Here is a 13,670-nt window from a genome sequence, read left to right as displayed (position 1 = left end):
TAGCATGTTGATGACTAGGACAAGGAATTTTTTTATGTAGCTGCAAGGGACAAAGATTGAATTGCACTGGAATTGAATTGCATATTGAAAGCATTCAATAAATTCCACAACAACTACACGGAGATGATCCAGAAATAATTGGTTAAAGTCAACCCGTCTCTCCTATTCACTGGCTGAGTTTAAAATTCAATAAAGTTAAAAGCTAGGGAAAAGGTATTGAAGTTTGAATTGAGTAATGCAGTTCAAGTCTCTGCTTGTTTTTCATATCATGTGAGCTCAATTGGAATAAACTCAAATTAGTTTTGAGCCATGTTAACAGATGGAAGACCTCACAAAGTTATTGGGCCGGATTTACCTCTGAGCAGTGAACGAATGGCGCCAGCTGCTTGTTAGACTTGCACTTGCCCATAGTCTTTTCATGGGCTTTTGCACAGTACGTTCCTCTCATACAGCCCTCATTCCAGCATGGTGCCCACTCCTGGGCATCTGCAACCTGTGTGAACAGGGCAAGCAGCTGTGTACCCCCTAACCAATCAGATTGAAGCATGTTAATAAGCAGCGCAGAGTCAGAACCAGGAAGTGCAGTTAGAATAGTGAATTCAATGTCAAATCAGTTACAGAAAGCAAAATGAAGAGAGGGTAAGAAATATTGAATTAAGAGACAGAGATAAAAGAGACAGAAGGAAAAAATAAAAAACTTAAAATTATTTTTTTGAATGTCCAACAACAATTAAAATCTGAAGGAATGAGACTCCACACTTGTAGAAGTAAATTTCAGTGTCAGAGAGGTTGTTTGGTAGTCATTAAGACTTACCACACCGTTAAAAATGTGATTAGACTTGAAATGACTTGACGTACCTTTTTTGGGTGAGATTAGTTCGTAACCATCAGGTCAGTGCAGGAACTTCACGCCGTTCCATTCATTTAAACGGGGAGCCAGCTGGCAAGATGTCGTTCTCGTGGTGTTTACAGAGGAGGGTCACATCTGGTACTTCAACTTCCGGATTTCCACGTTTGACTGCGCATGAATGGCTGCCTGTAGTTGCTGTACCAGATGCAGAGAAATAACGGTGAGCCCTGTTAGCCTCACCGTTATTTTCACAGGAAAATCCGGCCCATTGGTATCTTACACAAGAAAAGAAAAATTGCTAAATATCAGTTCAAGGCTAAAAATGTTGATGTACCTCTCCAATATGGCTGGGAATACTCAGTTCCTATGCGCAAAGGAGGAAAAGGCAGCGGAGGTCTGAGACACCAAGGGGGTCATTTCAGCCTAACTCGCCCAGTGGGAAACTGTCACAATCAGATTAGTCACCCACTTTACACGCCACCTGATTTTACTTTCCATGTCGGGGGTAGGGGAGGGTTGGTTGGGGGGTGGACTGCCTTCTGTTTTGCAGTAATTGTTTCTGCACCTGTGTGGTTTATTACGCCACTTGAAAGGGCATGAAGAGTCAGACACATAGGGGTCCCCCCCGCCCAGCAATAATAGTGTGTTAGAGGGGTTAAGATTAGGCCGAGTCCAATTATCGGCCTGAGGCCGCACCGTTCCCGCCCGGCGACATCATATCTTCACCGACTATGAAGTCTGCTGAGGTTCCTGCTGCAGGCAAACAAGGGCCTAATTTAAATTCAAAAGTTGTGGCCCGATGACGTCATCGGTGCCGTGAGGTGATTTTTACGACGACTCAGGGGGAGGCCCGCCCGGTGTTAAACCTGCCAGAGAAACGTGGCAGGATGCACCAGCATAGCCAGAAGAGACCAAACTAAGCAAGATTTTTTATTCTTTGGGTTTCTACACCAGTCCCATAACCACCATACCATATCAAATGTTATTAAAGAGAAAGAGTGAGGTGCTGCTGAGTGATGGCTACACAAGAGCGGTCTGGAGATAATTGTCACCATCCTTGAGGAGGCAACCAAACTTCACCCAACACATCTTTTTTAAAATTGAAAACTTGCCATTTGGAAATGATGGAAACCCACATCCTGCTACTATCTAATCATCTCTAAATCTGAGGCAAATGATAACAACATTTTTTATGTTTTCTTGCCTAAGCTTGAGCAGAAGTGATAAAAATGAATGCAAATATTTGTAACACCTGAGGTAACTTGTGGTATTCAGTGGGATGCCGGCTATCTGAAAAAAACAATCTGTGCGGCTCTCCGAAAGTCCTACGTTAAATCCATGTTCTGTGCTGAGGTCTAGAAGGGGCTGTACAATGTAGTCCTCTATCCTTCAACTAGAGAGCGGAAAAATCAGGCCACTCCTGATTGTTATCCATTTACAGCTGCTTGAAAACAGATTTAAATAATGGGTGAGGAAAGGATTGGGTTTGGGCTGTGATGTCCATGCTAGTAGCCTAAAATCATTCACTATCAAGGCTTACATATGAAGAATGGCTGCTTGAGTGAGGAGGTGTTGAAGGGATGTTTCATCCGTGGAACTATATCCCAACCATGAGGCAGCATCTTTCAGAGAAGAGGGAAGAAAATTGAGCAAAATATCTGTAATTGAATACAGATTTCAAATGCTAGGTCCAGTTTCTTTCCATTGTTTAGATGTTAAAATTTGGGATTTAGTGCATTCTAAAGAGATAATCCAAACCAGTTCTAAACAAAGACAAAATAATTCTTATGAATTCTAAACAGGACAGCCAGTTCTGGTCAGGCTGGATCAATTCATGATTTACCAAGTAAAATGTAACGGCGTAGATTTTCCGCTTGTTTCCGCTTGTTTTGCGTCCAGATTCCAGCGCAAATGGCCAAACCGTCGCAGAAGGTCAGGGAGTTTTAAACGTAAGTGAGGTATGCCCCAAATGACTTACTTTAGGGTTTTCCGCGATCTTTTACGGCAGTTTAAAATTCAATTCATCAGGATTAGGCCCCGCCCATAAAACTGGCCATGCTTCCAGGTTGACATTGTGAGATTCTGTCGATTGCGCTGGTTCAGGAAAGCTCTTCAAATTGCGCTCATTTTCTTAGGCGCACAGGCACTAGTAGGCACGTTTTAAAAGTTTTTACATATCAAAAAATATGTGGACCAGTTCAACTTCGAACGCATTTTGGGTGCAATTTACGATTGTGCCCAAAACTGAAACTGTACCCCAACATGTTTTATTGTTTAAAACTTTTACATCAGAAAAACTGTCAGTTTTCATAGTATTTGGAGCCCTTTATCTTAGTGAGAACTCTTTTTAGTATTTATAATGGAAAAGAGTACAACTTCATATAAAAGCATAGATTTTGAAGAAGGGGGAAAAGTGAAATTGAGAGTCATTTAAGAACTGATTTTATTTACTATTATCTAAAGTCTTCAAATCAAATGAGTTTATTTAGCAGTGATTGTTGAAAGGGAAAAAGGACAAAGAGTAGAATCCCCCCCCTCATTCATAGTCAATGGAGAAATCCTACACAATTAACATTTATATGTGCAGTGCTATGCGACCTGCAGAGGGCAACAGTAAACCCACAAATAAGCTAGATCAGCTCTTCGCAAAACATGTGAATCAGTGGCAACTAGGTGTTTTCTGTTAAAAATAGCAATAATAATGTCATATTGCCAGTTACCTAATATTTTATGTTATCTTCAAACTGTTTTCAACGAACTGTTTCTCTCCAGAGTAAAATAGTTGAGCCTAGGCTAAAATGTAAGGGCAGCAACTAATTTTAATTAAAATCTGCAGCTCTCCTGACTGGAGGAGAATGCAGAGCAGTCGATTGTTCCAAGCTGGTGGTGATAGCAGTGCAAGGTGAACACGGAGAAATATAGGGGGTGATTTTAAACCCCAAGAACGGGTGGGTTGGGGGCGAGCAGGAGTTGAAAATAGTTGTTTTTTTGGGTCGCAACTGCAACATTTTCGGACTTTGCATTCCCAGTGGGGAGCCTGTACTTTTCCGCGCCGACGCTAAACCCAGAAATAAAGCCGGGTTGTGGTCACGACCCAAAAAACAACTATTTTCAACTCCCACCTTCCCCCAACCCACTCATTCTTGGGGTTTAAAATCACTCCCATAGTGTTTAAAAATATAACATTTGAAAAGAAGTGATTTTTAAAAATGTTATTTTAATTGAATTTTTCTTTTTTTTCCTTCCCAGGTATTTTATTTACAATACTTGTTATTATGTATGTCGTCTGGATCGAAACTGTTATTGATATTCAAGAATACATTCAGAAGCAAAGAATCCAGCTCTGTCCTGATTTTGCACTAAACATTCAGTATGGATGGTCTTTCATAGTTGCCCCCATTGGGATATTCTTCTCCTTGCTGGCAGGCTTGTTGTTCCTCCTTGCAGGCCACACCATTCAAATTCATTATGATTAAAAGACAACTTGTACCGTGCTTTAAATAATTAGAAATCAATGCTATTAATGCAAACAGAGTTTGCCAAATGTGCACATAAGAAATGAAAGTTCATTTGTCTAGCATCTGTATCTTCAAGCAGTATTTTAGTTATTTTCTTCATATAGTTTACAGTGAACGAGCTATTGCCTTGTTAACTATTTGGAAGTATGCCTAAAAATTAAATTGTTGTTTGCTGAAAATTGAAAAATAACCTCAAACCAAATATTATAAAGTCTTGCCGTGTTAGGTTTTAACTTGTAATAATTATCCCATCCCATCCGTTGCTTACAAAGACAGTATTGTTTTGCTTAGCAATTTATATTGTATTTACTGCTGCTACTCTAAGGTATTATATTTATCTTGATTTCTCCTAAAATAAATTTTAAAGGATAGCTTAATGCAATAACTGCAATCGTTTAAAGAGTTCAGAAATTTTAGGGGTGAATTCAAGGTGTTGATACTGTTTTCAATGTCTAATGATATCAGGAACAGTGTTGATGTGCACAATGAACCAGTTGTCCATTGGAGATGGAGTTTACCAGTTTTCGACGTAGGTTTGTGATGTCGGGAATTAATTTGTGAACCAACCGTGCACCAATTAAACTCATTGATTGGTGGCAGATGAATTAAAGCGGGTTGTGTTGTACATTTTGATCACTAAATCCTTCTGTACAGGTGCCGTCTACATGTACAACTCAAAACTGGTATCAATGGAATAAACCGGTTGCTAAACCCAGCAAGAGGACAGAACAGTGGATTTTATGTCCCATTGGTGGTAATAGGTAGAAAGAATGTGAGGTTGGAATGGTTGATTGCCCCATTTCTAAGTTAAGGGAATCTTCTGTGTCAAGGCAAGTAACATCAAAGTACAGGTCATACGTATGAGCTATCATACCTACCTTGCCCTCATGGGAAGCATTGCATAGATTTGTACATAATGATTGCTGGGTACAATAAAAGTTGTCACAGGACAAGTTATCTGTTTCCTTTTGTTACAATGACAACTATTCCCATTGCTAGAACTTGGCATGTCCTAGTCAGAAGTTCATACAGTAGAAGGAGCAAAGTAAAGATATTTAATTTAATAAAAGTAATTGTGAATTTTGCATGAGTGGTGTAATTTGTGAACTTCACCTGTGAAATCCAAGGACTTCTTTGCACCCAGTGGTGATGCCATCTGTAGCATTATTCTGGTAACAGTACCATTGGCGGATGATGGCTTATTCAACTTGGAATTTTAGATTATTCATAAGGGAAGGCGGAAGAATCAGTGCAAGGAATGCCTCAAATAGTCAGTGTAAGAACTCACAGATTTCAGGGGGATGCTGCTAATCTAAGTTCTAATGAGCTGTATCCGAGGTCCCCTGCTTAGACCATTATTGGCAGGCTTCTACTCATAGTTGCTAGTGTCTGTTTGAGGAGCTACCACATTACATTCATAAGCTTAGAGCAACCTTCACTCATAGTTGACTGTAAGTTCTCTCTAAGACTTTCTAGCTCTAACTGCAGGGTTCCGTGAATTTCACACTCCATGGGCCAGATCTTGCTGCGAGCAGGGCCATTCGTTAGAAAGTCTATGGGCAAATGCAAGTGTATGAGCTTTTGCCCGGTAAGTTCCTGTAAATTAGAGATCCAAAAAGCACGGCACCCTCTACAGGGTATCTGGGACCTGTGTGAACAGGGCAAGCAGCTGTGTATCTCCTTAACCAATCAGATTGAAGCATCATTGATGAGCAGCACAGAGACTGAACCAGGACATGTCAGAATAGTAAATTCAATGTCAAATCAGGTAAAGTAAGTGAAATGAGGAGAGGGAAAGAAAGATTGAATTAAGAGACAGAGTTAAAGGAGACAGAAAGAAAAAGTAAAAAAGTATTTTAGACTTAAATTTCGTTTTGAATGTACATCAATAATTAACACCTGAAGGAATGAGATTCCACACTTGCAAAAGTTAATTTTCAGTGCCAGGGACATTGGTCGGTAATAATTAAGACTTACCACGCCAGTGAAATGGTACTTACACTGGAATAGGCAAGCCCTAACATTTTTGGCGAGTTTAGTCCATAGCTATGAGGTAAGTACAGGAACTTCACACGGGACCCAGATAGCGAGATGCCATTTTTGCTCAGCTTTTGGAGGAGCTTCGTATCTTAGCCAATAATTTCCGGATTTCCGTGTTTAACTGTGCACATGCGGTCACCGGAAGTTACTGTCCGATTTCCAAATGAATAATGATGAGCACTGTTAGCCCTACCGTTATTTTTACAGCAACATCCGACCCCATGTGAACCAGAACATTTTAGAGCAAGTTGCTATGTTGCAAAGTCCTTAGGTCATAGATGTTTGCATTGCAATCACCATGTTAGTTGTCGTTTCATCTATTATGCATTATAATACAATTGTTCATTGGTCCAGCACATTGAATTTGTTTGAGATAGAGAAGTTTGCTTCTGACATGGATCTCTCCATTCTTCAAAGTGTTTCATCTGTCATGCTATGTTTGATGGTCACAACATTGTGCATATTTTGTTGGTGCTCCACCCCATCTTCACTTTATAATTGCCCCACTGATCTCTGTAACTATTACAGTTCTAGGATGCACCTGACCTCTCCAAGACTTTTCCAATACACGGAGTAGAGATGCTACATCTTTGTGCTTTTATGCTGGTGAATTACTAAGTTGTGAGGGTGCACATATTTTTCAATCTGTATTACAACAGTGACTACACTTCAAAAGTACTTCATTGGCTGTAAACAGCTTTGGGACGTCCTGAGGTCATGAAAGTCGCTTTATAAATGCAAGTCTTTCCTTTCTTTATTTAAATTTACACTATGACAAGGGAGGTTACGGTCCATGCGCAATCTAATTCAACGTTTTTGTTCTGAAACAGAGGTTCAGATTTGATATTTTAAAATCTGATGTAAATATCATTTGACTATGAAAAAAATCTCAAGTGTTCAAAACAATTCCATTCCTTTTGAAAATATTAGAAATTTAAGTTCACAGATGGGGAAGAATCGACTTAACAATAACAACAACGTGCATTTGTAAGTTATTTGTTTATTTTGAAATTTAACTTTAGTCATATTGTGCTTCCAGCAGGGAGTTGCGTTCAAAGGACGTGCAAGTCAGAGAATCAGGGATAAATTGTTATAGCCCTATCTCTGACCTCTGCTTCCTTTGAGTAAGGCGCTTCCACTGTGAGCACAGGATTGTTGAATTTGCTCTTATATTTCTTTACCAAAGAATAACATTAGAGTGATATAGGAACCGATAATGCGATGGCCAGAGTCAGTTGTACTGATTCGCTGGTTGTCATTGGACCAGTGGCCTGAGGCCTATTCTGTGTCTGATATACTTAGCACACCATAATGCAATGGGCATGGGCAGTGCAGTCAATTTGAGTCTCTGTTCAATTGTTCGAGACTGACACCGTATTAGTTAATAGCCATATGACTTTATTTAGCACATGCAAGAATCAATACATTACGGTATTTAAGCAGTAGTTTACAAAGCACAATTGAGAATTATATTACCCCGTTCAATTAGATCATGGCGGATCTGTACCTCAACTTCATTTACCCACCATTGCTCCACTTAATACCCTTATCTAACCAAAATCTATCAATCTCGGTCTTGAAAGTTTCAATTAATCCAGCATCTACAGTCTTTTGGGAGAGGGAGTTCCAGATTTCTACCATTCTTTGTGTGAAGAAGTGCTTCCTGACTTCACTCCTGAATGGCCTGTCTCTAATTTTAAGATTATGCCTCCCTGCTCTTGATTCCCCACCAGAGGAAATAGTTTCTCTGTATCTACCGTATCGAATCCTTTTATCATTTTAAACACCTCAATTATTTCACCCCTCAATCTTCTATGCTTAAGGAAATACAAGCCAAATTTATGCAACCAGTCGTCATAATTTAACCTTTTAAGCCCCAGTATCATTCTGGTGAATCTGCTCTCTACCCTGTCCAAAGCCAATATATCTTCCCTGAGGTGCAGTGCCCAGAATGGAACTAAGTACTCCAGATGGGATCTGACCAAGGTTCTATACAACTGAAGCATAACTTTCTACTCTTTGTATACAAGCCCCCTTGAGGTAAAGGCCAACATTGAATTTGTTTGAGATAGAGGAGTTTGCCTCTGACATGGATCTCACCATCCTTTAAAGTGTCTCATCTGTCATGGTATGTATGGTGGTCACAACATTGTGCATCTCTTGTTGGTGCTCCAGCATCTTCACTTTAAAATTGCCCCACTGATCTCTGTAACTATTGCAGTTCTAGGATGTATGTGACCTCTCCAAGACTTTTCCAATACACACAGTAGAGATGCTACATCCTTTGTGCTTTTATGCTGGTGACTAAGTCATGAGGGTGCACATATTTTTCAATCTGTACTGGTGCAGTAGTGGTCATTGTGTGAGTGGCTTCTAGTGCAGTGTGTGATACAGTAGTGTTCTGCATCCTGGACAGTCCAGGGTATGGGGAGAACAAAGTATGGATATTAATGGATATTTCACCCTCAGTTAACCCCAACAGACTCTCCAAGCCAAACAATTCCACCACGGCCTCTTATGATGTCAGGCCTTTGACCTCTTGTGGCCCACCACTTAAGATCATGCATGGCTGAAGGCCAATTTCTGCTTCATAGTTTATTTTACACCAGGAAAACATTTCCTGACTTATGCAAGACTCTATGGGTGATATTTATAGATTGGCCTTGTTAGTGATGTGTTCCAGGCTCATTTCTGGAGTATGCATTAGGAATTGAATGTTTAAGTCAAATATTTCTGTCCTCCTACCACTTCCTGTTCCACAACAATTAACAACACTGTGTCTTGAAATAGGCATATACACACAGTTTCTAGCCATATCTTGAAGTCTTTAAACAACATTTCTGATTAGTGACCATTTCTTTTCTTACAGGGATTGAAAGGTTCATTCCCCGCTAGTTAAGGTGTTAAACTGTGGTCATCATAGCTCTGCTCTGGTTGGTATGCCAAATTTCATGAACAACTGATAACATAGGGCTGTTCCAGAGACAATTGCATTTTCATTTAAGTTAATTATCCATGTTGCACAAACAATTCTTCCATCATCACCCTGAAAATTAACCACATTGGGAACTGGCACAATGGGATTGATTGCCTTCTGGGGATCTCCCAGTCGGCCCCTGTAACTTTGGCGGTGATTGTCAGAAACCTCATATATATGAGTAAACGGGGCTTCCACCGATAGTCTGCTGAGTTACAGCGGCTGATCGGGAGAAGCCCCAAGGAAATTCCACGAGAATGAGTTAGTGACCTCATAGAAATGGTGGGAGGATTTTCCGTCTTTGCTATTTCTAATAAAATTGTAAACATGTCTTAACACGTAGACACTAGAGGAAATATTCCCGCATTGGGGGTAATTACAGACTTAAGATAGAATTCACAGCACAGAAACAGGCCATCGGACCCAACTGATTTGCTCCACACGAGCTTCCTCCCACCCTACTTCATCTAACCCTATCAGCATATCAGCTATCCTTTTATTCCTTTCTCCCTCATTTACTTATCTAACTTCCCCTTAAATGCATCTAATTTTTAATTTTGAAATCAATGAAACAAGAATTGGGCAGGTTCCACGAAGGGAGGGCAATCTGCTCTGCCAGGTTACCATCCAGGAGCTGAAATTAAGAATTACCCCCATTGTCTCTTAAAGGGCAGCTGAATAACAACGGTAGCACGCGAAAAATATCAGTATGACTCCATCATTCTCCCTGGCCACTGCCTGAGGCTGAACCAGAACATTCGCAACCTTGCCATCCTATTTGACCCTGAGCTGAGCTTCCAAACCGATATCCTCTCCATCACCAAGACCGCCTACGTCCACTTCCATAACATTGCCCATCTCCAGCCCTGCCTCAGCTCATCTGCTGCTGAAACCCACATCCATGCCTTTGTTACCTCTATTGTTATTCCAATGGTCTCCTCGCTGGCCTCCCACCTTGCACCCTCCGTAAACTTGAACTCATCCAAAACTCTGCTGCCCGTATCCTAACTTGCACCAAGTCCATTCACCCATCAACCCTGTGCTCACCGACCTACATTGGCTCCCGTTCTGGCAGCATCTTGAATTTTAAAATTCTCATCCTTGTTTTCAAATCCCTCCATGGCCTCGCCCCACCCTATCTCTGTAACCTCTTCCAGCCCTACAACCCTCCGAGATCTCTGCTCCTTCAATTCTGGCCTCTTGCGCATCCTCAATTTTCATTGCTCCACCATTGGTGGTCATGCCTTCAACTGCCTAGGCCCTAAGCTCTGGAATTCCCTGCTTAACCCTCTCTGCCTCTCTACCTCTCTCACCTCCTTTAAGATGCTCCTTAAAACCTATCTGTTTGACCAAGCTTTTGGTCACCTGTCCTAATATCTCCTTATGTGGCTCGGTGTCAAATTTTGTTTGATAATGCTCCTGTGAAGCACCTTGGGATGTTAAAGGTGCTATATAAATGCAAGTTGTTGTTTTGTTTTATTACAAAACTTGCCAATGTGTGGGAAACTATGTACATTTGTTTTGACATGATGAGGAAGGCATGGAGCAGATCTCTAACTGTATTCTTCACAAGATAAACACAAGGGAATACAGCAGACCTTTGGAGAGTCCGAATACTTAGCTATATTAAACTACATTGCTACAAAGTCAGAACTTCAATATTCTTTATTCATTTAATCAGATTTTTTTTTGTTATGATCATCATGCCACTTACTCAAGGTATTTAAATTATATTATGGCATATATTCATGTTTACACAATCCAAGTGACTTGTATGATTTTTATGATAGATAGTAAAGCTTCCTTAAATGATTTTGAGCAGAGCTGTTAAGCAATTGGTTTTTATTCAATATCTTGAAATTTTAGAAAGAGTAAATTATATTCATGGCTTTTTGCTTGATTTAATTTCCTCTTATATTTATCACAAATAAACTGAGGCAATTGTTCCCGTCAGCAATTGGCAAATCATCTCATTAAAATATTTGGAATTGATGTCTCCTTCATCTTTTCTCCACTCATTTGTTGAACATAACTTTCCTGTCACAAACCATTCCCCACAATAACAGAGAAACTGATGTAAAGAATAAATGCATTTCTGAAAGTGTCATCATTTTGGGGAATTTTTTCAGGTTATATCAGTTCATGTTGGCCATTTAGAGAAAGTCCACCATTCAGCAGATTTTTTACTTGCTACAAGTTAATATTTTCCAGTTGCACAGAAGACTTTGCAGTTTTAAGTTACTCAAGGGAGGTTACGGTCCATCTGCAATCTAATATTAACTCACTGTTGTTTTTCTGTAACAAAGGTTCAGATTTGATACTTTAAAATCAGATGTAAATATCATTTGACTATGAAAAGAATCCCAAGATTTCAAAACAATTCCATTCCTTTTGAAAATATTAGAAATTTAAGTTTACAGATGGGAAAGAGTCGACTTAACAATAACAACAACTTCTTGTTATTTGTTTATTTTGAGATTTAAATTTAGCCATACCTTGCTTCCAGCAGGGAGCTGCGTTCATAGGGATCACAGGTCAGAGAATCAGGGATAATCTGTTGTAGCCCTGTTTCTGACCTCTGCTTCCATTGAGCACGGCTTTTCTGCTGTGAGCACAGGATTGCTGAATTTGCCCTTGTATTTCTTTACCAAAGAACAACATTAGAGAGATTTGGGGCCAATAATGCGATGGCCAGAGTCAGTTGTGCTGATTCAGTGGTTGTCATTGGGCCAGAGGCCTGATATACTTAGCACACCATAATGCAATGGGCATGGGCAGTGCTACCCTTGGAGCCTGTGCACAGATCATTATAGCCTGAAAATTTGTTTAAATGAAGGGTCCTCCCCAAAATGTGTCTGGCTGAACACCTCTATAAAATAGCAGGTTATAGTCCAACAGTTTTATTTGAAATCACAAGCTTTCGGAGGCTTCCTCCGTCGTCAGGTGATGAAGGAGAAAGCCTCCGAAAGCTTGTGATTTCAAATAAAAATGTTGGACTATAACCTGGTGTTGTAAGACTCCTTACATTTGTCCACCCCAGTCCATCACCGGCATCTCCACATCATGTCTATAAAATAGGTACTGTTAGGAACCCCTGTTCCTTTCAATTGGGTCCTAATAGGAATAGGAATAGGGCATTCAGCCCCTTGAGCCTGTTCCACCATTCAGTTAGATCATGGCTGATCTGTACCCCAACTCCATTAACCCACCTTTGCTCCATATCACTTGATACCCTTATCGAACAAAAATCAATCAATCTCAGTCTTGAAAGTTTCAATTGGCCCAGCAGCTACAGCCTTTCGGGAGACCAAGTTCCAGATTTCTATTACTCTTTGTGTGAAGAAGTGCTTCCTGATTTCACTCCTGAATGGCCTGGTTCTAATTTTAAGATTATGCCTCCTTGTTCTGGATCCCCACCAGAGGAAATAGTTTCTCTGTATCTACTGTATTGAATCCTTTTATCATTTCGAACACCTCACTTAGTTCACCTCTCAATCTTCTATACTCAAGGAAATACAAGCCAAGTTTATGCAACCTGGCCTCATAATTTAACCCTTAAACCCCCGGTATCATTCTGTTGAATCTGCCCTGTACCCACTCCAAGGCCAATATATCCTTTCTAAGGTGCAGTGCCCAGAACTGAACTCAGTACTCCAGATCGGGTCTGACTAAGGTTCTATACAACTGAAGTATAACTTCCTCCCCTTTTTATACCAACCCCCTTGAGAGAAAGGCCAAAATCCATTAGCCTTTTTGATTGCTTTATGTACCTGTCCATTACCTTTTAATGATTTGTGTATATTAATACCCAAATCTCTTTACCCCTCCACAGTTCCTAGTTTCTCACCATTTAGAAAACACTCCAATTTATATTCCGGCTCCCATCTGCATTACTTACTGTGCCTTCCAACTTAGTGTCATATGCAAACTTGGATATACAGCTCTCTATAGCTTCATCCAAGTCATTGATAAATATGGTAACAAGCTGATGCTCCAGTACAGATCCTGGGAACACAACTTATCACATCTCATCAATCAGAGTACATACCCTTTATCCCTACTCTCTGTCTTCTACCTCCCAATCAATTTCCAACCCATGTCGCCTGCCTGTAATTCCGTGCGCTTTCATTTTTGTTAATAAGCACTTGAACGGAAACTTCTGGAAGTCAATATAGATAACATCCATAGACACTCCCTTATCCACCATGTTAATGATCTCCTCAAAATTTCAACTAGATTAGTCAGACATGACTAATGTCTGTTAATGTTACACCTTTGTTCAAAA

General features: G+C 40.2%; 1 protein-coding gene across 1 annotated transcript in view; it reads left to right on the top strand.

Moving 5' to 3' along the window:
- LOC137322951 (transmembrane protein 182-like) overlaps positions 1–5,453 on the top strand; it is a 32,390-nt gene extending 26,937 nt beyond the window's left edge. Inside the window, exon 5 of the mRNA XM_067986210.1 lies at positions 4,100–5,453. Coding sequence (XP_067842311.1) covers positions 4,100–4,326 — 227 coding nt within the window. The 3' untranslated portion in view covers positions 4,327–5,453. The remainder of the gene's footprint in view (positions 1–4,099) is intronic.
- Positions 5,454–13,670: the final 8,217 nt, after the last annotated feature.

The sequence above is a fragment of the Heptranchias perlo genome, chromosome 6 (genome assembly GCF_035084215.1).
Source record: "Heptranchias perlo isolate sHepPer1 chromosome 6, sHepPer1.hap1, whole genome shotgun sequence".
In the NCBI taxonomy this organism is placed as follows: Eukaryota; Metazoa; Chordata; class Chondrichthyes; order Hexanchiformes; family Hexanchidae; genus Heptranchias; species Heptranchias perlo.
Note: the sequence above shows the minus strand (reverse complement) of the source record. Positions and strands in the feature narration are given on the sequence as shown.